Source organism: Diabrotica virgifera, chromosome 3, assembly GCF_917563875.1.
Source record: "Diabrotica virgifera virgifera chromosome 3, PGI_DIABVI_V3a".
In the NCBI taxonomy this organism is placed as follows: Eukaryota; Metazoa; Arthropoda; class Insecta; order Coleoptera; family Chrysomelidae; genus Diabrotica; species Diabrotica virgifera.
In genome coordinates, this window is record NC_065445.1 from 253,795,433 (window position 1) to 253,820,925 (window position 25,493).

The 25,493-nt window shown below is 33.9% G+C and overlaps 2 protein-coding genes across 6 annotated transcripts in view; one reads left to right on the top strand and one right to left on the bottom strand.

Moving 5' to 3' along the window:
• Positions 1-25,493, bottom strand: part of LOC126882394 (fringe glycosyltransferase) — a 620,335-nt gene that overhangs the window by 239,025 nt on the left and 355,817 nt on the right. The window lies entirely within an intron of this gene.
• Positions 4,839-25,428, top strand: LOC126882391 (galactose mutarotase-like). Of its 5 annotated transcripts, none has more exons than XM_050647305.1 (7): positions 11,378-11,527; positions 11,627-11,686; positions 16,075-16,323; positions 22,150-22,605; positions 22,815-23,072; positions 24,128-24,231; positions 25,274-25,428. In XM_050647305.1, the coding sequence occupies exons 3-7, from the start codon at positions 16,095-16,097 to the stop codon at positions 25,349-25,351; spliced, it is 1,125 nt and encodes a 374-aa protein (XP_050503262.1). In that variant the 5' UTR covers positions 11,378-11,527; positions 11,627-11,686; positions 16,075-16,094; the 3' UTR covers positions 25,352-25,428. The 5 variants fall into 5 exon arrangements, with proteins under 5 accessions (XP_050503259.1, XP_050503260.1, XP_050503262.1 ...); XM_050647306.1 differs by having other exon boundaries at positions 11,627-11,678; XM_050647302.1 differs by lacking the exons at positions 11,378-11,527; positions 11,627-11,686 and adding an exon at positions 4,839-4,905.

The window sequence follows — 25,493 nt, forward strand, 5'->3', positions numbered from 1 at the left end:
TGAAAGATATCATATTGTTAAGCGGATAGACACATTCCTACCCGAAAACTAGCCAAATACCAATACCAATCTGTATCTGTTGACGACCAACTACCTTGTAAGAGGACAAATAACCAACCTTGTAACCAACAATTTCACAAAATTAATAAAAGTGATTATGGAAGATTCCCGTAACAACAGATATAATAAAAATTAGATCACGAAAAAATAATATAATAAAATGCGGTAATGCCACTTGTTGTCAACTGAATTCTTTACGGATAATTTAGCACTAAAATTGTTCCAAAGCTATTAGGAGGAAACACCTCATATTTCTATCCATCTATATATAAAACTCTATTAAAAGTAATAACCAACTAAATTAAGAACTTTCGATCACCACAAACGCCACAAAGCCATTCATTTACAACAAACCGGATCTAAGAAGTAGATTTTTTTGTTACACACATCCAATTTCTTTGCCATAAATGAATACATTTCGTAGATAAAGGCGGCTCCTGTCAGAATGACTGTATGTCCGTAATACTTCATAAATATTTCAGATGATTATAATAAAGGTCAATTTTCTCAGGATGCCGCTGTTGGATGTTACAGAAGCAGTAGATAATGATGTATCGCATTGTGAGGCTGGATTCCTACGATTTACATACAGAGTGACTTGCATTAAAGAGAAAATAGGTGATATTTTTTCCTATATTCATAGATAGATAGACTAAAGACTTTAACTGTGATACTTCGATTGCGTCAAAAGCGTTTATTAGAGTAATATACCATAATACCCAAAATCTACTAAACAATATATACTAACAGTCTGGCCAGGGCCGCCGCCAAGGTGTTGGCCGCCCGTGTGCAACTTAATATTTGCCGCCCTCTTCCAATTTCAACACTTTAGAAAAATGTACCTTACTAGTATTTAAAGAAGTGTGCAGAAGTAATGTGTTGAGTAAATGTCTTGTTACTTTGAAAAGTCGACTTCATTGTCTATCCAAAGAGACGCTAATTGTATCTGAACGTCTGCTGTCCTTCCGGTGAGTACCGATTCCACAAGGATAGAAACTATTTTCACCTATTATTTTTAATAAATGAAATGTCTGTCTGTCTGTTCTCTTCTCCCTCTTTTTCTCTTCCTGTTCTCTTTCTTTCTTCCTCTCTCTTCGTTTGCTGTTTCTCTCTTCCTTCCCTCTTTTTCCTCTTATTTTCTCTGTATTTTCCATTGCTTTTCATTGCACTGGTTCTAGATACGATTAATTCCTTTTCTTCCACTTCTCGTCTCCAGCTTTTCTCCCCTCGAGTTTCGTCCGTTCCTTTTTTCCTCCCTCTTTTGTTTTCTCTTTCGCCCCGCTACTCTCTCTTCCGTCTTTATTGTTTTTCCTTTTTTCTCCCATTTTTCTTCCTACAAGTTGGGTCGTGCTGATCGGTTCAGTGGGGCAGTGCGCCCTTGCCCCTCCAAGGCTATTTCCCACTCGGGTTCGCCGTCTCCCTTAGGCATCGCTTGTAACCCACTATGTTACCCCTGGGCCATCACCCCTTCTGCATGATGGTGTTACACCTTAAGGTTGGGGTGGCGGATGATACATAGCGATCATCCCTATGCATATCCGTTTGATTCAGTGGTTTCCTCCACTGGTTTCAGAGGTTTTCTCCTCGGCTATAGGTTTGGGTATCGGGACGTGTACCTATGTTGGGTAGGGGTGGGTGTCGTATGATAGTTGGGAGTATTAACTATCACACAGGGACAGGTTAGGAGCTTGGCTAGAGGAGAGCGGACAGCTGCTCCAATTTGATGCCTTTTACGATGAACAGGAGAAGCTGAGGAAGTATTCTACTTGAGCGGCCTGTCTACACACGGAGACGAGAAAAATATCTAAAAGTTCGAAAGCCGCCAGCCGCTTTGACTGAAAAAGTATTCCCGGAACTGCTTTATAACTATACTTGCAAAAGAGAAGTGCATACAATAAATAATATTTTATGATATTTTCAAGCAATAGGTCCAAAACCATTTAAAAATCAAGGGTAAAAACCCTAAAGTATCCAGTTTATTTAATAATATAACGTGGTTCGCCCTATCAAATGCCTTGGGGAAATCAGTATATACCCGACATCGATCCTCAAAGGTTTTGACAATTTTGCTTTGATATATAAGTAGATTCGTAAGAATCGACTTTCCCTGGCCCCCGCTCATATACATTCTTGTTACATTCCCAAGTTAGATGAGAACTTAACTATCCAAAACCTATTAGCAATAGAAAATTGTAAGCAACTCATCTATAGTTCATTATTATTCTTTCCCTCTCCGATTTGAAAATAGGCATCCACTTTTTCAAAAATATCACAAACATTATATTTATTTTCAGTACTTTTGGAAAAATCAAATGAAACCGTATAGCCCAATAAATGACCGTTTTGGAGTGTAATTTTCAGGGGCAACTCCGAATTGCATGAAAATTTGGATTTAGGTTCTACTTACCCTCCGCTTCAAAGTTGAATTTATCCCGTTGGTTGCTTTTACTTGGGGGGTGACAGTCACCCCTTCTCGAGGGGTGAAAAACGCCTGTTTAAGATAAGCTCGGAAATGGATAAATTGACCGATTATAAGCAACTTCAGTTTTATAAAGTTTTTTACGTAAGTCAATACTTTTCGAGTTATTCGCAATTGAAAATGTTGATTTTTCGACAAAAAAACTACGTTTTCAGACCGTTTTTCGCAAATAACTCAAAAAGTAAATATTTTATCGAAAAAAATATTCTTAACAAAAGTGTAGTATATAAAAAAAATAAAAAATGGTGTATCAGTAAAGTATATAAATTGAGCAAAAGCAAAGTTGTAGCTCATGAAAAATACGTTCTTATTCGTCTAATTCCAAATCGAATAAGTCAACGCGATATCATCGAAAAATTAGGCACTTTTCGGGAAAATCTTATTAACATTTTTAAAGTATATAAAAAAAGCTTTACATTTTTGTTTTTTACAAAAGTTTCTAGCACCAAAAATTAACGAGTTACACTGAAAAAATTTGGCCCCTTTTTTTATGTAAAAAAATTGTGGAAACCTCCCTCTATTTAGCACCTTAAATAAAATTAATCGTTACCGCTTTACCATTTATTTTAACTGTATGTAAGTATATTGTTTATATGATCTGTAAGTTTGATAGGTTTGAAGTGCTTATTTTTGAAAAAATGAGGTTTTATAGTAAAAAAAAAGTTCTAAAAATTTTTGAAAAATTTCCTTTTTTCAAAATAACTTAAAAAGTATTAGTGATAAAAAAATCTTAAAGGTAAAAAAATGTAGGTTTTGCTATTATAAATATGCTAGTTTCATTTTGTTTTTCCGCAAGACAAAAATTGGTTAGGATATGGCTGTTCAAAATTTGCATACACTCATGATTAGTGACCCGTTCAAGCTTTTTTAACTATAACCCTTTCAAAAATAAGTACTTTAAACCAGTGAGACTGACAAATTATATATAAAACAGACAAGTAAGTAAATTTTTTGTAAAGCGGTAGCGATTAATTTCATTTGGGGAGCTAAACACGGGGAGATTTTCATGATTTTTTTTTACCAAAAAAAGAGGGCCCACTTTATTTTGATCGTAACTCGCTTATTTTTAATGCTAGAAACTTTCTATGAACAATTAAAATAAAGCTTTTTATAAACACTTTAAAAAAGTTTAAATAGGTTTTTCCCGAAAAGCGCTTAGTTTTTCGGTGATTTCACCTTGAAATATTCGATTTGGAATTAGACGCATAAGAACGTATTTTTCATGAGCTACAACTTTGCTTTTACTCGATTGATAGACTTTACTGATACACATTTTTTTTTCGGTTTTTTATAAGCTACACTTTTGCCAAGGATATTTTTTTCGACCAATATTTACGTTTTGAGTCATTTGCGAAAAACCGTCCGAAAACGTAGTTTTTTTGTCGAAAAATAAACATTTTCAATCGCTAATAACTCGAAAAGTATTGACTTACATAAAAAAACTGTATAGAACAAAAGTTGCTTAAAATCAGTCAATTTATCCATTTCCGGTCTTATCTTGAATTTATGTTTTTTCACCCCCGAGAAGGGGTGACTGTCACCCCCCAAGTAAAAGAAACCAACGGCACAATTTCAACTTTGAAGTAGAGGGTAAGTAGAACCTAAACTCAGATTTTCTTGCAATTCGGAGTTGCCCCTGAAAATTACACGGTATCGCCGTATTTCCCGTTCATTTACTGGGCTAGTACGGATATTAATTGTAGAGTTCAAAACTCTAAAAAGATTTTTGTCTACAAAATGTCCCCCTCACAAATTTTGACGTGTTTGTGCATATTTTTACATTTTCTATAGGAACACACGGTAATTTTGACACCTTTTCAAATCGACACACGGTATATTAATAATATACAGTCGAACCCGCTTATTGGAATAGCTTTCGTGCCAATCAGAAGTATTCTTATAACCGGGATATTCTAATAACCGATCATTAGTCGGTAGTAGAAACGTTTCGGTACCTCAAACTTCTATTCCTTAAACCGGGATATTCCTTTAAGAGGTATTCTAATAAGCGGGTTTGACTGTAATGACTAATGACCAAATAAACACTCATTAAGAAATATTACTTAAACCCGAAAACTAAGAAGATTGCATCTATTTACTTATTTGGTTTTTATACACATGTAATAGTAGTTTATTTCTACGTTATATTTTCCATTGCCACGCCGATTTAAATCATCTACGTAAATCACCTACTTGTTGCTCAACATTTTTTATCTTCTATATCAAAGTCGAATAGTTTTTTCGGTAGTCCACACAGTACACCGACTCCTAAACAAATCGAGAATGACAGCTGTGAGTTTCTTTGATGAATAACATGCGTATTCAGGATGGATCTTCCAAGCAAACATGTCTGATAAATACCAAAGGTAAGGGAGCTTGACTTCTGACTGATTAATGATCAAATGCAGATTTAGATCTCTTATTAGATAAAAATGGATTTCGATTGTAAATAGCGACATGAGGAGGGTTCTTTTGAAACAGTTATCTCGTATAAACGGGAGTGGCAAAGGAAATGTAGGAATTGGCTGTAAATACGAAAATGTAGTAAAGAAAATTTTGGTTAAATTTAGAATTTTAGAACTGATACTATTATATACAGTGTGTCTGCGTAACTTGCAACCATATGGGAAACTTTTTTAATATCAATTTTACGAAAAAAAGTTATTCTTTATTAAGTGCTCTGCATAGTCTAAAACCTAAGAAGCAATCATCAGATATCAAATTTTATCAACAGCATACGATGTATGTCAAAAAATATGAATTTCGCTCAGGAGTAAAGTGCCTTTATATTTCACAATATCGAAAATTGTCATTCAGAAAAGTTGTTTGTAATTAAAAATTATGTTATAATCTGCATTTACACTCTTCTAATTGAAAAAATTTTTTTTGAAAATTTTCCTCAAATCACAGACACCTAACATCATTTTTATTTATGATAGCTCCGTTATTATTAATTTTACGAAAAAAAGTTATTCTTTATAAAACGTTCTGCATAGTCTAACAACTAAGATAAAATTATAAGATATTAAATTTTGTCAATTTTATACGAGGTATGTCAAGAAATATGAATTTCGCTGAAGAGTAAAGTACCTTTATTTTTCAGAATATTGAAATTTGTTGTTATAAAAAGTTGTTCAGAATTAAAAACTATGTTTCAATATGCAATTGCATCCTTCTAGTTGAAATATTGTGAACTATAAAGGTATTTTACCCTTGAACAAAATTCATATTTTTTGACAAACCTCGTATACCTATAATTTAAAAAAATTGATATCTTATAATTACATCTTAGTTTTTTGACTAATCAAACATTTTATAAAGAATAACTTTTTTTCGCAAAATTAATAATAACGGAGTTATCTTAAATAAAAATGATGTTGAGTATCCGTAATTTGAGGAACATTTTCAATTTTTTTTTTTTCAATTAGAAGAGTGTAAATGCAGATTATAGCATAATTTTTAATTACAATCAACATTTCTCAATGACAATTTTCGATATTGTGAAATATAAAGGCACTTTACTCTAGAGAGAAATTCATATTTTTGGACATACCTCGTATATTATTGATAAAATTTGATATTTGATGATTGCATCTTAGGTTTTAGACTATGCAGAGCACTTTATGAAGAATAACTTTTTTTCGTAAAATTGATATTAAAAAAGTTTCCCATATGGTTCCAAGTTACGCAGACACACGCAAGTTATGCGGGTATGCACCCTCGGGAAACATCTTAGGGTAGTTGGGGGTAGTTACCCCCTACCAATACGGGTTGCTGAATTAAACAATATTTATAACTACTTGTTTATTACCAACTATAAAGACCACAGTAAATAGTTGATGTGCTCACGGTAAAACCATCTGCTAGTGCATCTGGATTAAGAATGATCTTTTTATTAATACGAATGAATTAGAATGAATCACCATACCTTCATGTTTATATAAACAAACTTGTAACATGTAGTTTGTTTATATTGTCGACTCAGCTTGACCATGACTTACGAAAATATGAATTAGTTGACTATGCAATATTGTCGACTGGTGCTTCTAACAAATCTAGGTGACCTACTAAAATGTAAACAAATGTGTATGTTTTGGTTTCGTTTCTAGTACATTTAAGAATTAAATGAATATGTGTTGATCTCAATTTTGGATGTTGATAAACCCTTACACACTGTATAAACAAGCTTAATCATATCTAATTTATACGCAAACATTCAGATTGTATATTATGTAGTTAATCGACTTAACTACATAAGGGCGACGGGCGTCGCAAACAGAAAATCTTGGGGACTATCACTGTAGGCCCGCTGCTGGTGGCACTCCTGCGTTATGTACTTAACGGATTGGACCTCGCCGGTCAAACTAATCAGATCTAACAGAAGAAACAGTTATTAATCCAGTTTCTAACAACACCGATTCAAATGGATCTGCCTCACAAGCAAACAATAATGAAAGAAATAATTAGCCTCCTAATCTCTAGCAAGACTCAGAAAGAAGTCTCAAATAAGTGCATACAACGAATACTCTTATATTCAATACAATTCTGCGTGTCAACTACTTCCATCGCACCTGGAAAATGGCACAAATCCTAATGATTTTTAAACCAGAAAAGAGTCCAGCAGATCTATCTTTCGGTTCAGCATAGTCTATGTATCGCGTGGTAAGTCAAAACCTGGTGATTTTTGTGTGATACAGTGTAAGGTGCTATTTTGTTGTTCCATCCATTCTCGAGTCCATGTGGTCGTTAAATTGAATTCATTTTCCACAGCAATCTTTGCTGTTTTTATTGGCAGTACTTTCTGTACTCGCTAGTGAGTGAGTGTATGCGTCGTAGTTTGGGTGGTGGAATGTGGCTCAGTACTGGGAGCCATTGTGTAGAGGTAGATTTGATAATGCCAGCAATCATTTTCATTGTATTGTTCGATTGCCCATCGACTTTTTGTATATGTGGGCTGTTAAGTCAGGCTGAAGAGCAGTATTCCGGAGTTGAGAAGACAAGGCCCAGACAGATGATCGCAAGGTAGAAACCGATGCTCCCATATTGTGCCTCACAGCTTCTGGATGATGTTGTTTCTGGATTTAAGTCCGATTTTCCGCTGTATTTGTCAGATGTTCCTTGAAGGGTAGGGTTCTGTCAAGAGTCACCCCAAGATAGTTTGGTGTTTTATTGTAGGCAATTGTGGCGTTTTCGAATTGGATGTTGAGTATTCTTCCTGCAAGCTTGTTATTTAGGTGGAAACTGGAAACCTCTGTTTTCGTAGCGTTTGGTTGGAACCTCCATTTAGGAAAATACTTTCCCACTGCGTGTAAGTCCGCCGTGAGGATTTCTTCTTAAATTATTACAGAATGTAGAGAAATTAGGGAATTAAGGCATGAAGGAATTATAAAATGATAAACCAAGTGCGGCTTAGCTGTAGTTCAAATACCGAGAAGTGTGTTAATAAAAAGAACTTTATGTAAATGCTGAAACTGTTCAGGATATACATTTGAGTAAATTTATTGCGTAAATTTTTAAAAACACATCGCGTGCAGAAATTGCAGAAATATCTTGCCGCCCTATTTATAATAAATATATTTTGAATAGGTTGTAGCAGTACCATTAATTCCATGCTCTCTGAAATGGTCTAAGAATGTTAGAATGTTATAAATCTCGCAACAATAAATCTTAAGTATTCGGTTCCACTGCCTGGTGAGATTTCTATGCATTTAACTTAACGATAATTCCACCAAAGGAGTACGTGAGTAAATGTTGGACGAAAAGTTTGACTTTTTATCTTTTTGACGGTATTTGCAATTGATAAAAATATAAACATTCTTCATATATAAAATACAACTCTCATCTCTGTCGTTTCCAGTAGTCTTTGTGTTGTGGATGTATCGAGTCTTGTTCCTGATGCATATGTCATTATTGGTGTTACACTGGCTTTACAAATTATTATATATTTTATATTTTGATGTACATCCGTACCATTCTCTCAGGTTGCGCAGCCACGATATTCTGCGTCTTCCTATGCTCATTTTTCCTTGAATCTTTCCCTAGCATAATGAGTTGGAGCAAGTTGTATATCTCTCCACGTGTAATATGTCCGAGAAATTCCAATTTTTTGGTTTTGATTGTATTTAAGACTTCCATTTCTTTATTCATCTTTCTCAGAACCTCTTTGTTTGGGACGTGCTCTGTCCATGATATTTTCAGAATTCTTCTATATATCCACAACTCGAAAGAATATGTAAAGGAGTAAAAGAGCAAGCTTTGTGGCGCAGGCGTTGCAACTTATATAGAAGTTTTTGGGAATCTAACGTAAAATTCATCACCAAGATTCAAGACATCAAGATAACTGAGAGGACGATTTAAAATATATTGGCTTTGGCTCATAATGAGCTGTGACGAAACTGATGATGCTGATCATGAATAGTTTAAGGGAATGGTTTAATCTTGGTTCAACTTAACTATCTGGGATAGCTGTGAATAAAGTTCTATATAATGAATCTCTATATAATGATTTCCAACCGCCAATAGGAGAAGGAACTCCAAGGGGAAGATGCCTCAAGCAGCTGGTTAATTACTATTTCATATATGCGCTGAGAATTTAGGAGAACTAACCTTTGGTGGAATATTCGAAGCAAAGTTACAACCGTGCTGTTAATGAAACTAAGACAGCTCAGTGAGATACCTTCTCCCATAAAACGTACTATAAAATATTGTACGACGATTTATATCATGTCACACCGGTGTGAATCGTAAAAGTTAAAGTATAGGTAATATGCATATATATTAAAAATCTACCATATGGGTGTCAACAAATTGTACGGGTACAAAGTTCTCAGATACTGATTTTGACAAATGATCCACATTTTTTAATACTTTTTTTTACAAAATAGAAACTTATCTACAGGAAAAATTTGTTTATGATTAACTTTTACATGATTAAATTTCATGTAACTGTATCTCATTTGAATAGATTAATATTACAGCAATTTTTCATTTATTCTACACTCACCGGCACAAAATTCCGCCACCCAAAATTTTTTATTAAGTTTGACAATCTATAACTTTATTATTTGTACTCCGATTTGGGTATTTGGTATTCATTTATTTATTTATTTACCAAATTTATAGATTTTGAAAAGGCATTCGACTCCATAGAAACTAGGCAGTAAAACAATCACTACACAATAGCAGAGTAGATTACAGGTATACAGAACTAATCTCTAATATATATAGTAAGGCCACAACTTAGATCCAAGTTGAACAAAATACACACCCTATACCTATCAAAAGAGGTGTTAGACAGGGAGATACCATTTCGCCGAAACTCTTCAACCAAGCACTAGAAGACATTTTCAAGAGATTACAATGGGAAGAATATGGAATCATTATTAACGGCCAATATTTAAATCACCTAAGATACGCTGACGATATCGTCCTTATCGCTACAGACAAGGAACAACTACAAATAATGATACAACAACTAGTCCAAGAAGCCAGTAAAGTTGGATTAAATATGAATTACAGCAAAACAAAAGTGATAACAAATCAAGAAGATGAGTTAAGCATCGTAGTTAAACAAAACCAAATAGAAGAAGTGAATGAATACATATACTTGGGACAAATAATAAAATTGAATAGAGACAACCAAACAGCAGAAATAAAGAGACGAACTAAGTTAGCGTGAGCCTCGTTTGGTAAGCTCAGCTTCATATTGAAGAATAAAAAATACCCTCAATATCTCAAAACGAAACTCTACGACCAATGTATTCTTCCGGTCCTTACATATGGATGTCAGGCATGGACGTTCACAAAAGCGAATATGGACAGAATGGCAAAAACACAAAGAGCAATGGAAAGACAAATTATCAACATAAGACTGTCAGATAGAAAAAGAAATTCCTGGGTAAGAAATGTTACAAAAGTTAAGGATGCTACTGAAAAATGGAAATTCGCCGGCCATACTATTAGACAAAAAGACGAAAGATGGAATAAAATTATTACAGAGTGGAGACCATGGACATACAAACGAAAGAGATGGAGACCACAGATCATGGTGTGGTCACCCTGTACCAATAATTATCTTAATGTTTATACAACTGAATAGAGAATTGAATAACCTTTCAAAGGAGCTATCACACGACCCCTATTCTCATTTAAAAAATAGTCGATTACGTCATCACGCCCAGATGGATGACGTCACTAGTATGATATATATGTCAAAAAATCATAATTTAAAAATCGAATAACTTTTGTATTTTACATTTTTTTCTAATTCTGCAAATAAAGCAGTTTACAGGGGGTCAAAATATAGTGAATAACCCTGTACACTGTTGGATAACCCGCAAAATTCACCCGTGAGTACCTTAATGAGGTCCGGATTAAAGTGTTACCATGGCCAGTTCGTAGTCCCGATCTTAACCCAATTGAACACATTTGAATGTAAGTCTATAAACTCTAACCGACTTATGTTGTCAATAAACTTAAAATAAACAACTTGAAACAGATGCCACCGCACTTCTCATATACAGTTGAGTCCACGAGTCTTTACCCGTGCGTCATTAATACCTGGCGAGATAAAACACATATTTTTGATAACTCAAATTTTAACGCGTAATAGGAGTAGTAGCTACTTACTGTCACTTGCTGTTACGTTTAGTAAATTTCAATTTCCGACTTATCATCGACTTACATATTTCGTATGCTTTAAACGATGACGCACGGGTAAAGACTCATGGACTTAACTGTATGTAGTAGCAGTCAGGTGTTCAACAAATAAAAGAATTATCTAATACAGAACAAATTACAAATTACTTATCACCAGGCTATTATCAGTTAAAACTCGAGTCATTCACCGCTCCCACCAATACCAAATTTTCTTTATTGAGTAGTGTTGTTATACGCTATAAACCCATAATCAGCAGTACATCGACATTGTCAACACTGTCGACGACGTATCTGTGACCTTGTCAACGAAAACAAAACCGCTAAAACCAGGTTAGTTTTATTGATGTATTTTTTTGTGGTCATCCCGCGAAAATAAACAACTACTGATATTTATAGTGAAAGGGGTAATAAAAACAAATTTGTTTTTAGTTAGTTCACAGGTTTTTGTTAAGCAGGTTGTTCAATAAAGTAGTGTTAAAAAGTAAGTAGGTATGTATTTTTAAGACAGTATTTTTTTCGAGCTCATCAATAATTATATTCTCCTTTCTAAAAAAAATTTACCCATATTTTTATTTTCATTTTTCATAAATTATTCTCATAAATTATTTTCACAAATATTATTTTCATTTTTCATACCCACATTATAAATCATGAGCATCGACGACGTTGGCTACGATTTTTATTGAACGGAAACTAACCTATCCTATCCAACCAACAGAACAATATTAAAACACCTGCCACATAGTTGCCAAATTTAAAGAAAATCTTGATTTTACGTACCATTTTACTGTATATAAATTATACGGGTACCCCAAAATCCCGACAGCCAAAATCCCGACGGCCAAAATACCGACACGCCAGAATCCCGACAGGCCAAAATCCCGACACGCCAGAATCCCGACACGCCAGAATCCCGACATGTTTGATAAGTTCAAAGTTCCTTTTTAACATATAATTACATTCATTTCTGGTTTTTTGTTTATGGCCATCTGTTTTTTATTTTTTGTAACTAAACAAAAGTATTTACCATTTAATATGAACTAATTTTCTAAATAAAATTTCTAACATGGGTATATGAATTAAATTATTTTGTTTGCCAATTATAGTCCAATAATATAATATGTATAAACAAATCCTGAATTTAAGTTTACTTTCATATAATAGATATCAGCATGTCACTTACAACCTTCCATTTCAGTAAGTATAGCTTTTATATTATAAAATGAAGTGTTTAATGATTTTTTCTTTTAAAATACATAATAATTAGTACCCGTACTTATTAGTAAGTAATTAATTTTTCAATTTCAATACGGTATCCTTATAATATGATTTGGTATTGCATTTGAAAAGGAAACAGTAAATATTCAAAATAATTGATGGATTCGACCGTTACTTGATGGAAGTTCATTTTATCTAACAATAAAACACGAAAACGTTTGTTTTCTATACTTCCACAAAATTTATTATATCTAAGTGACTACAGCTGTTTCGGCGGAGTGCCTTTCTCAAGTAATATAGTTTACAATTTGTTTGCCTTTTTAATCTTCAACTGAAGAGGTTGAGGAGTGGGGAGCTGTTTGTCTCGAGTTGGTCATTCAGAATTACATCTGTATTTTTCAGTTTATTAATTTCCATAGATTCTAAAAAAGATCTGCTCTCTCACATATACTGGCAAGATAACAACAACAATAGCCAGATACATAAAAAAGAAAGGAATAACACCAGCTTTCAGAACTAACAACAACTTAAGCAAATATATTAAGAACAATAAAAGCCGAAAGAGAAAGCAACTACAGAGTGGTGTGTACAAACTAACTTGTGGTGACTGTCCGAAAACGTACATCGGTCAAACTGGCAGAACTTTTGACAAACGGATAGCAGAACACAAAAGGGCATTCAACAATAGAAAAACAGACACTTCTACATACGCACTTCACCTTCTAGATCATAATCATTCTTTCAATGAAGAGTTTCAAATTCTACATATTCAAAATAAAGGCCTTAAGCTATCTTTTTTAGAATCTATGGAAATTAATAAACTGAAAAATACAGATGTAATTCTGAATGACCAACTCGAGACAAACAGCTCCCCACTCCTCAACCTCTTCAGTTGAAGATTAAAAAGGCAAACAAATTGTAAACTATATTACTTGAGAAAGGCACTCCGCCGAAACAGCTGTAGTCACTTAGATATAATAAATTTTGTGGAAGTATAGAAAACAAACGTTTTCGTGTTTTATTGTTAGAATATTCAAAATGTAGTGGTCGGGATTTTTGCTTATGCGAGGATTGTTGCATGTCGGGGTTTTTACCCTGTCGGGATTCTGGCGTGTCGGTGTTTTGGCCGTCGGGATTTTGGCTGTCGGGATTTTGGCTGTCGGGATTTTGGCTGTCGGGATTTTGGACGCCACCGAAATTATACAACTTGTTAGAAGAAGGAACTTATTAATTACTTTTAATGATTTTATTTTTTCACTTAATAATGTGTAATGTGTACAGTTAGTAGTTTTTTGTCATTGTTTGTCAATACCTCGTCATTAATTTATTGTCCCACAAGAATGGAAAATAGCTCATAAACGTCCATATATATAGGATGGTATAATAGGCGAGCGGTTTACATTTAAAAAGGAACTTAAAAACGAAATATTGTACCGGCTAATTTTTTTTTCATTTTTACTGAACCAAACCTTTTATATTTTTAATATGTTTTTCAAAAATAAAATTAATTTTTTTTTCATCAAAAATGAATAACCATTTTCAATTTCGTTGCAACACGAAACTACAGCCGCATCATATTCTAGTTCAATCAGAGAGTACAGCAAGCACCTCTACCGGTTTTGAAACTTATTAGTCTCTCATCAGGAGGCACATATTATGCTGCTCTAAATCAGACTGCTATTTATCACCAACATAATTCCTGTCATTTGACATGTTCTACGTGTACGTGTCGGACTTATTAAAATACCCAACATATTTGTCGGGCAAACATTTTTCTTAATAAACTTATATTATAGCATATATATAACGTTTGCTATTGAATAAACTTAAAAACAACTTGCTAGTTTTCATAAACGTGTCAGGATGACAAGTTCCACAATTAAAATCACGTTCCACAATTAAAACTTCCCCTGTTCCAGTGTTCCCATACATCAAAGTTTGTCCGACTGACAATAAAACACACCATTATGAGGATTCCTTAATAAAAAATTTATTTATTTGGTTTATTTAGTAATTCTCATATTTATACACTTTACCCATTCCAAAGATCCCAAAGAAACACTTTGCTTTTCATCGCTGTATTATTCTTTTTGTATAAATATCATCTCCACTTGTTGATAGCTGTCACTCCGACCGCGAAAATGAGCCCAGCCGATAGAGAATCCGATGTGCAATTTGAGGAAGATGGATTTGGCATGTTCACCGACAGAACTACTGGGAAAAGTGCCTCTTAATGCTTAAGGGCGTGTAAGTTTCATGTTTAATGGATACTACCCCAGAGGAAGCCGCCCAAGTTATTACATTAGTAGAAAATGGACTTAGCCAGCGAGCTGTTGCTGTACAATTGGATGTGACACGCGCAGCGGTTCGAAGAGTGTTCCAACGTTATGAGGAGACTGGATCCTTTCGTAGACGACCTGGAACAGGTAGAAAGCTATTTTCAACTGCTCGTGATGATCGCTTTACTGTGTTAATAATATTAAGAAATCGTCACCTTAATGCCATTCAAGTGCAACAACAGCTCCGTGAAGTAAGAAAAGTGGTTATTAGTCAGTGGACAGAAAGACGAAGACTGAAGGAAAATAATGTGACTCCTCAAGTATCTGCGATTGGTCAAAAACTTACTGCAGTTCATCGTCAAGCACGCCTGCGTTTTGCACGGTATCATCTGAACTGGACAATGGAACAATGAGGATATGTTCTGTTCTCATATGAGACCAGAATATGCCTCTATGGTAGCAACCGAAGAAGGAAAGTGTACCAAAGACGAGGAGAGCAATTTGCAAAATGCTGCATTTAAGAGCGTAGTCCTTATGGAGGTGGTTCTTGCATGATCTTAGGTGCAATTTCTAGAGGGGCATGAACCGACCTTGTTTTCATTCGTAGGGGTAACCGTCTCCACGAGTGAGGAAGCTTAACGGGTGCTGGATACATCGAAGAGATTTTAGCAATACATGTGGTACCTTACGTTGACTACAATGCAGGACAATACAAGACCGCATACCTCAAAATTCGTGCAAGATTACATGACCGAAGTCGGTTTTCGGGTCATGAAATGGTCAGTGTGCAGTTCAGACCTCAATACCATAGAACATTTATGGGATAAGCTAAAATAAATAATCCCAGCTGGACTTCATACGTCAAACTCGAACCCAGAGCTTATTGTCGCAGTAGAAGAAGCATGGCTTAAGATCACACAAGAAACAATTGCAAACTTGATTAGATCTATGCCTAATCGTATGAGAGAAGTTATAAATAATGCAAAAAGGATAATGCATACAGTTGTACTACACTCATTTTAACTTTAGGAGTATGAATGATGTAACATCATTATTCTTTCTAATAGAGGAATAAAGCCAGTGATTGACATGTTGGTAATTTGTTAAATTAGTTAATAGCTAAAAAAAATGTAATTTTTAAGTTTTCGTACAGTTGTCAAAACAAATGCGAATACCCAACCTATTCATTATAGTTGTGAAACGATCCAAAGACCATAAAACAAACCACTAAGCGGATTGCGTAAATAAAAAAATCATTTATTTGGTTTATTTGGTAATTCTCATATTTATACAGTTTACACATCCCAAAGATCCCAAAGAAACACTTTGCTTTTCATCGCTGTATTATTCTTTTTGTATATCATTTCCACTTGTTGATAGCTGTCACTCCGACCGCGAAAATGAGCCCAGCCGATAGAGAATCCGATGTGCAATTTGAGGAAGATGGATTTGGCATGTTCACCGACAGAACGACTGGGGAAAGTGCCTCAGTGAGAAGATTTACTTGGAAAAATGCCAATAATGTTACTGTTCAGGTTATTACTTATGGAGCCACGATCACGTCGATAAGATTGCCGGGGAAGAACGGGGTAGTTGAGGATATTGTTATGGGGTTTGATAACATGGAAGGTGAGGATGTAGTTGTTAAGTAATTTTTATGAATCAATAGGTATCTTTTATCTTGTAAATACATAATTTTTTTAATCTAGCCATACAGATTATTTTAAAAATCAAATTTTGAAAAGAATCTTGTCTGAAAACGATTTCTGGAGTGGAAATTGAAACGTCAAAAAATAATATAATTATAGAATGTAATTTTCATTACAGTGTTCTTCTTAAAATGCCCTTTTCTCCAAGGAGATTGGCTACAACAATTAAGCAAACTCTTCACTGGCTGTTCTTATCAGCTGTTCAAAATTTAGCCCTGTTCATTGTCGGATGTTTCTTAGACGCGATAGTCTTTTCCTTCCTAGTATCCTTCCTAGTTTTTCCCTCGATCTTTCTTTTCAATATTAGTTGAGCCTTCTTCTTCTTCTTCTTCTTCCTCTGTATAAGCAATTCTGCCTGTTCATTGGCGGATTGATACCTCTATGGAAGGTTGTCACTCCATCTTTTGCGCGGTCGGCCGATACTTCTTCTGCCGATTAGTGATTTATCTCGTGCTATATTGACCACACGTGTCTGCCCCATTCTGGTTATGTGGTTGTTCCATTCTTTTTTTCTATTTAGTGTCCATTCGTTCATACACTGTACGTTACATTGTCTTCTAATATCTTCGCTCCTCTTTCGATCTCTCAGTGTATTTCCTGTAATTCTTCTCAGTACTCTCATCTCTGCCGTTTCCAGTAGTACTTGTGCTGTGGCTGTATCGGGTCTTGTTTCTAATGCATATGTCATTATTGGTCTTACACTGGCTTTATAAATTCTTGACTTCATCTCAGTGTTAATATGTCGGTTTCGCCATATGTCGTTTTGTACTTGATTTCTCACTTCTTTGTCTAGGTCTCCGTAACTTGACAATGTAATTCCAAGGTATTTTACTTCCATTACTTGTTCAATACTGATACCATCAATTTCTATTTTGCATCTGATTGGTTCTTTACTGATTACTATTGTTTTAGTTTTCTGAGATGAAATTGTCATATTGAATTCTTTTGCTCTTATGTTAAATCTGTGGACTAATCTTTGCAGACTATCTCCATATTGGGCTATCAATATTGCGTCGTCTGCGTAGCAGAGTATTTTTACTTCTTTGTTTCCCATTCTATATCCTCTTCCTTTGTTGACGTTTTTGATGATTTCATCCATGATTAAATTGAAAAGCATAGGACTCAATGAGTCTCCCTGTCTTATTCCGCTGCCTATATCTATAGGTTCTGTAAGTTGTCCATCTATTCTGACTTCCATTTTGTTTTTTTTTGGTAGATGTTCTCAATAGTTTTTATGATATCTAGAGGGACTTCTCTATTATACAGAAGATGGATTATATCTTTGAGTCTTACTCTGTCAGATGCTTTCTTTAAGTCAATCAGCATAGAAATGCTGGTCTATTATACTCTAGTGATTTCTCAGTAATTTGCTTTATGACGAATATTGCATCTGTACACGATCTTCCAGTACGAAAACCCTGTTGTTCATCTGCTAAACTTATCCTCTGATTCATTACATCTTGTAAGATTTTAGTTGTAAGTTTTAGGGTAGTATTTAACAAGATGATACCTCTGTAGTTTTCTTTTATAGTTGAGCCTATTGCTACTTATTATTTCTCAGTGTGTGGCCTATGTATGATGTTTTTCTAAATTTCACTGTGTTGAAAAGTTCTCATTCCTTGCCTATTCTATGCAGCACTTCTTCATTTGAACTATGCGATGTCCATGAAATTTTGAGGGTAGATCCACATTTCAAAAATCTCCAATTTACTTACGGTTGATGTTTAGGGGGTTTCATCTGCGTAGAGAAGAGTTGACCAAACGTAGCATTTTGATAAACGTATTCGAATTTTGAATTTTATTCGAGAATCACATAGTAGACTTTTGATCTTTTTGAAAGATTTTCTGGTCTGTTTTATTCTCGATCTGATTTCTAGGTTAGGCTGCTATCGATCCAATATCCCAAGTACTTAAAGGACCCCGCAGAAACCTTATGGGAAATGGCTCTCTGTCAAATGCTCTGAAACTTTGGATTTTGGTAGTCCTTGATGTGTAGAACAAAAGACTCAATGGGCGCGTAGCTCCAAAAAATCATGGTTTTAAGATATAAGCCTCTGAAGTTATAGGTACAGTGAGGACGTTTGAGTTGGAATAAATTCATTTTCTCGAGAATGGGCGCCTCTGGAGATAAATTACAAGTCAGGTCGATTTTTATTTTTAAATTATAATTTTTTTGCATAATATATATCATACTAGTGACGCCAAATAAGTATAGGGGTCGTGTGATAACTCATTTGAAAGGTTATTAAATTATCTATTAAATAATATAAACATTAACAATATTATTTATACAGGGTGCCCAAAAAATTTTGTGATTAAAATTAATTGAGACAAAAAGAAGAATGTATATCATTTATTTAATTCGAAATACATTTTATTGTTGTCCGAAACCAGAAAAAAAATGTTTGTTTGATAAATAAATGTTGTTTTTCGCTTAAATTCAATATTAAAGCTGCCACCCACCTGCCTCTTAGCAGTTTGAACATTTAATTTAAGCGAAACGGGTCATGTGATAGCTAGCTCATTTGAAAGGTTATTTAATTCTCTATTTACTAATATAAACATTAACATAATTATTTTTATACAGGGTGCCCAATTTTTTTTTGAATTAAATTAATTGAGACAAAAAGAAGAATGTATATAATTTATTTATTTCGAAATACATTTTACTGCTGTCAGAAAATAGAAAAATGTTAATTTGAAATATAAACATTGCTTTTCGCTTAAATTAAATGTTCAAACTGCTAAGAGGCAGGTGGGTGGCAGCTTTAATATTGAATTTAAGCGAAAAAATATTTATTTATCAAATAAACATTTTTTCCTGTTTTCGGACAACATGTATTTAACATGTATTTCGAATTAAATAAATTATAATTATGTTTATGTTTATATTATTAAATAGAGAATTGAATAAGCTTTCAAATGAGCTATCACACGACCCCTATTCTTATTAAAAAAAAACATCGATTGCGTTATGTTATCACGCCCAGATGGATGACGTCACTAGTATGATATATATGCCAAAAAAATATAATTTAAAAATAAAAATCGACCTGATTTGTAATTTATCTCCAGAGTCGCCCATTCTCGAGAAAATGAATTTATTCCAACTCAAATGTCCTCACTGTACTTATAACTTCAGAGGCTTATATCTTAAAACCATGATTTTTTGGAGCTACGCGCTCATTGAGTCTTTTGTTCTACACATCAAGGACTACCAGAACCCAAAGTTTCAGAGCATTTGACAGAGAGCCATTTCCCATATAGACCAGTAAGGATCTGTTTTTAGGTGAATGTGAGAGGTGGCATTCAGATTTTTGCGGATAAAGTTAGGTGATAACTTCGTTAATAATAATTGATTTATGCTCCTTCTCAAATATGCCCGGAACATTAATAAAAAAATAAAATATTTAAAAATTTCAAAAAATTTCGTTTTTTTTTCTACTTTTTTTGCTTATAACTTTAAAATGATTTATTTTGGAACAAAGTCGTATAGGAATAAAACAAAGATAATTAAATTTTCTATCAGATGCAATTGGTTAAAAATGTCTTAATTTATCACCCTTGCTGCAAAATAGCAATAAATATAAAATAAGGGGCAAAACAAGCCTGTCCTTATTCAATGATTTTCCATCACTTAGGTTACATTTCGAACCTTCCTAATTCGCTTAAAAAAATTTTTGTAATGTGCTAAAACCGTACACCAAATTTCATTAAAATTGACTTACTAGATTTTGAATAATAATTTTGCAATCTAAACTTTTTTTAAAATCTTGCACAACAAAAACTGGAACATACAAAGATTTGTCAATTTTTTTACATATAAAGAAGCACTCCACCTATCTAATGCACTTTACAGAATTGAAATCGGATTGTTTAAGCAGCCTCAGCAATGTTTTAAAGTTATAAACAATTTTTTGGCTTATAAACAAATTAGTCCTGTGGCCAGGAGGGGGTGCTATGGGCTCCTTTATTTAGATGGACTTACCCAAGATTTTTACGTATTTTTTGACCCGTAGTACACGATTTTTTTGGGTAACAGTTGATCCGAGTGTCGATAAGATTGTTATAAACAAAGAACTTGAGGAATTATATAACATCGATTTTTCGCAAAATAAAACATTTTTTGTATTTCTTGGGTAATTCTAAGCAAAAAATGTTCTTACAAGTTTTTTCGTAGGATGCATAGTTTTCGAGATAAACGCAGTGGAACTTTCAAAAATTCGAAAAATTGCAATTTTTGAACGCGAATAACTTTTGATTAAAAAATAAAATAGCAATTCTGCTGACAGCATTTGAAAGTTTAAGTCAAAGTATACCGGATTTAATTATTTGCATTGCTAAAAATAAATTTTTTTATTATTAAACAAAGCTATTTTTTTATAAGCCAAAAAATTGTTTATAAGTTTAAAACATTGCTGAGGCCCCTTAAATAATCCGATTTTAATTCTGTAAAGTGTATTAGATAGGTAGAGCACCTCTTTATATGCAAAAAAATTAGACAACTTCTAAATGGTCTCCTTTTTGTTCAGAAAGATTTTAAAAAATTTGAACTTTTTTAAAAACATTTAGATTGTAAATTTATTATGCAAAATCTATTAGGTCGATTTTAATGAAATTTGGTACACGGTTTAAGTATGTTACAAAGAATTTCCTAAGCGAATTACTAAGGTTCTAAGTGCCACCAAAGTGGTTAAAAACATTGAATAACAACAGGCGTATTTTCCCCCCTTATTTTGTATTTATTGCTATATTGCAGTAAAGGTAATACGTTAAGACATTTTTGACCAGTCGTATATCATACAAAATTAAATTATCTTTATTTTATTTCTGTACGACTTTGTTCCAAAACGAATCGTTTTAAAGTTATAAGCAAAGAAAGCAGAAAAAAATCGACGTTTTTCGAAATTTTTAAATATTTTAATTTTTTTATTAATGTTCCGGGCATATTTGAGAAGGAGCATAAGTCAATTATTATTACTGAAGGTGTCACCTAACTTTATCTGCAAAAATCCGAATGCCACCTCTCACATTCAAAAATAGACGTTTTTTCACAGATCCTTACTGGTCTAATAAGGTTTCTGCGGGATCCTTTATTAACCATTTATTGTGCAAGGTTGAGGTATATTCTGGTTATTTCGCATTGATTTTGATCACTTTGGTGTTCTTAATGTTGATTTTCATACCAAATTGCTTATAGACCTTGTTGGTCCTGTCGATGAGTCGTTGTAGAATTGTAGACCCATTTATTTTCAAGTTAACACCATTCATCTTGATTAGATCCTTGGAATCCTGCAGTACTTCTTTAAATAGAAATTCTGAATAAAGATTAAATAGCAGGAGTGAACAAACACATTCTTATCTAACTCCTGTCCTAATTTTCTGTGAGCGTGGAACCCTCGATCTTAACTCTAGCGTTTTGGTTATGGTATGTACAAGTGTTTTAGTAGTTTGATGTCTTTCCCATCTAAACCGACGTCTTGCAAATCGTAGCATTTTTGGGCCAGAACTAGTAAATTGAACAAATCTTCTCTTCTTCCCATTCTGACTCTGAATCCAAACTTATTGTCTCCGATTATTGTTCGTACTTTTTATAAATTCGGTTATGTACGACTCTTAATAGCTTATATTGGTGGCTTAATCGCATACAAACATGATATTTAACTTAGTCATTCCACAAGAAACCAGTTTCGGAACCTTTCAGAAGTTTGTCTTTATTGAATAACAACATATTTCTATTTTTAAGGTTATTTGAATCACCTAAATCCGTATTTCGGTGCCACTGTCGGTCGTGTAGCAAACAGAACCGGTTACGCCAAAATAACCATCGGAGAAAATACCTACAACGTTTCGGCCAATTTGGGAAAACACCAGCTCCATGGAGGATTCATAGGATTCGACAAAGTCAACTGGAACCATCACGTCCATGGAAAAAAAGTGATACTCAGTTATTTGTCGGTTGACAAAGAAGAGGGCTTTCCTGGAGATGTGCTGACCAGTATTTCCTTCGAATTAAACAACGATAATGAATTTTTGGTGGACTTTAAGGCTACTAGTAGTAAGCCTACTGTTATTAACTTAACCAACCATTCATACTTTAACTTGGCTGGACATGATAAGGGTGCTGAGGAGCTATACAAACATGTTGTGTCGATAAATGCAGATCATACTACAGATGTGGATAAGGACTCTATTCCTACAGGTATATATACATTGTAGTTGTTGAAGTTTCTTATTTAGCTAAACAGTTTTAGCTAATCTAGCTAATTTAGCCAATCAGTCAATTTTCTGAAGTATTGAGAACTTCTTCAAAGTAGTTATAAAATTGATTTACCATTGGTAGTACCGTTTCATATACAAAAAGGTAATAACATTTCTCATCTTCATAAACCTCTTTTTTTTTTCTTCTAGGCAAACTTCTTCCGGCGGTCGACACGGTATTCGATTTGAGAATTCCCAAAGTTCTTGGTGACGTCATCCATAAAATACCCGGCTACGATGGATACGATCACAATTTCTGCATCAACAAAGCTTCTAAGCAACAAAGTACTTTCGCAGCGAGAGCGTTCCATCCTCCTAGCGGAAGAGCCTTGGAAGTTTACACCAACCAACCTGGAGTTCAATTCTACTGTTCAAACAGCATACCTGAGGATCCCAAAAAGGCAAAAGGCAAGTATAGGTATAGTTACATAGTTACTAACTGTTTCGATATGGTTTAGTCCAAGCCTTTAAACTGTATACTTTTTACAACATGGCCAGGAAGAAAGTTTACTTAGATAACTTAGTTGACGTATATTTTGCCATACTAGATTAGATGAAGGATGCACGGGAAGAGGTTACAGAATGGGCAATAAAGAATTTCAAATAATTCTCTATGCTGACAATACGATTGTAATATCTGAAGATTAGGTCAATCTACAGATATTACTCTACAGATTTGAAATAATAGCAAAATAATTTATGAGTATCTTTGTCCAGAAAACGCAGATTATAACAATATTAAGAAAACCCAAACGATGTAAGTTAGTAATTTATAATAAAAGTTTGAAACAAGTCATGCCCTTCAAATATATAGGCTCTAATATTAAGAGCAATAGAAATCTAACAAACACAAGCGATCACTGTAGCTATTAGGATTTCTCCACAACGTAATATGCAGAATCAAATATATGAGCATAGAAAGCAAAACATCAACTTACAAACCTGTGAAAGACGTATTATGACCTACGCCACAGAAACAACCACTACTAATGACTACTAAGTACATGAATGAAGACGCTAAGATCAGTTACTGGTAAAACATTTCAAGATAGAGTGAGGAGCAGCTATATCAGGACTCTGTGTAACGTTGTAAAATGGTATAGAGTCAGGAAACCAGCATGAAGTAATCACGTTGATAGGATGGGTGCTAATAGACTTGCAAATGAAGAGAAATCGATCACCAGCAGATCACGCGAAAAAGCCGCAAACGATGATATGGAAGTTGGCCATCGAAATCGCAACGGACAATTAAAAAGTTAGACATTGTCTTAAAATAATAAGAAGAAGATTAGATATATCAATCACAGCTACACTACAGAAGATCCCAAGGTTTATAAACATTCACGTTTTGATGAAATCTGTGGTTGGTCCAAAAATTGTCTCAAGGACATGGAATGATAATGCATTTGATAAGATTTTTAATCTGTCAGTAGTAGATTTCTATTTGTTTTTTTTTATTCTAGGTGACACAAAACCAGCTACATTGGTTGGGAAACATGGACGCCATTATTACAAACACGGTGCCCTCTGTTTTGAAACTCAAAATTGGCCAGACGCAAGCAATCATGTAAGTATGCACATTATATACCTCTAAATAACAAAATAATTTCAAATGAAAACATAATTGTAATCTTAAAATATGTAAAACGTATCAGTTTCTGTTTCACTTACCAGTTTCGTTAAAAAATTGACAAAAATAATTATGAAAGTCTGCTAATGCAGACAGATTTGCTAATATAGTCCTCATCATCATTATCATTGGCATCACAGCTCGTTATGAGCCAAAGCCTTCTTCAGAAAAATCCTCCACCACCAACCCGCACTTCGTCCGGTCGTTCCGTAGGTTCTATGTTTTTCCTCTCACCTCTTTGTCCATTCCTTCTATCCAACTTGTTTTCGGTTTCCCTCGGTTTTTCTTGTATTTGTCCAACCAGGTAAGTTGTTTTGTTGAAAAGTCATCTGCGATTGTTAGTTTGATTCCCATTACTTCTTTAATGGGTTGGTTGTTAATCCTTTCTTTCCTGGATCCTCCTGTCAGTCTCAAAACTCCATTTACGTTCCTATTATGTTTTTCGTACAAAAGACTTCCTATATTTTTAATTCCTAATTTACAGTGTAAGGCAAGACACGGTGTTTTTATATCTTTAAGCATTAAATATGTTTAAAACTATAATCCCTCTCAATCTCAAGAATATAAAGGGTCCCGGCACGTGATGATTGGTACCTCAAGGTTTGTAATCTATAAGAGATTTACAAGGGAACAAGGGATTATAATTGTTAAAATATTTAAACGTCAAACGCATAAAAATACTTTGTCCTGATTTACACTTTGTAGTTTGATCTGAAATTTATTTTTAGAATAACAATTTTATACCCGTACCAGGTTTCTAAGAGACTGATGAATATTCAGCTCAGCGGGGCGATATTGGTGGAGGTGTAAAATTACATCAACAAGGGATCATTTCAAAAAAACAGGTAGATCCCTTGTTTATATAATTTCACACCTCGAACAATATCACCCCATTGAGCTGAGCATTGTTGACTCTCATTACTACTGTTACTACTTTACCTGTATGAAATAATAAAGTTCATAAAATTTTATTTTTCAGAAAAACTTTCCCTCGGCGATTCTAAATCCAGGTGACACGTATCATCATAGTGTTGTTTATAAATTTTTTGTTAATTAAGATGCTCGAAGACTGATCTATTAATCAATGTTTGCGTATACTATAAAAAAGATAATAAATAATATAATATCCACAAATGTATATTTTTTTATATGTTGTACATTTTGATTGTTTGAAGTGTGAGACCTTTTAGCAAATCTAC

Excerpts from the sequence above, each read along its gene's own strand:
- LOC126882391 (XM_050647302.1), top strand. The coding sequence starts at position 4,845 with ATGAATAACATGCGTATTCAGGATGGATCTTCCAAGCAAACATGTCTG. Across the intron at positions 4,906-16,074 it reads ATGTCTGATAAATACCAAAG|CTGTCACTCCGACCGCGAAA; the intron begins GTAAGGGAGCTT and ends ACTTGTTGATAG. Across the intron at positions 22,606-22,814 it reads TAAGGACTCTATTCCTACAG|GCAAACTTCTTCCGGCGGTC; the intron begins GTATATATACAT and ends TTTTTCTTCTAG.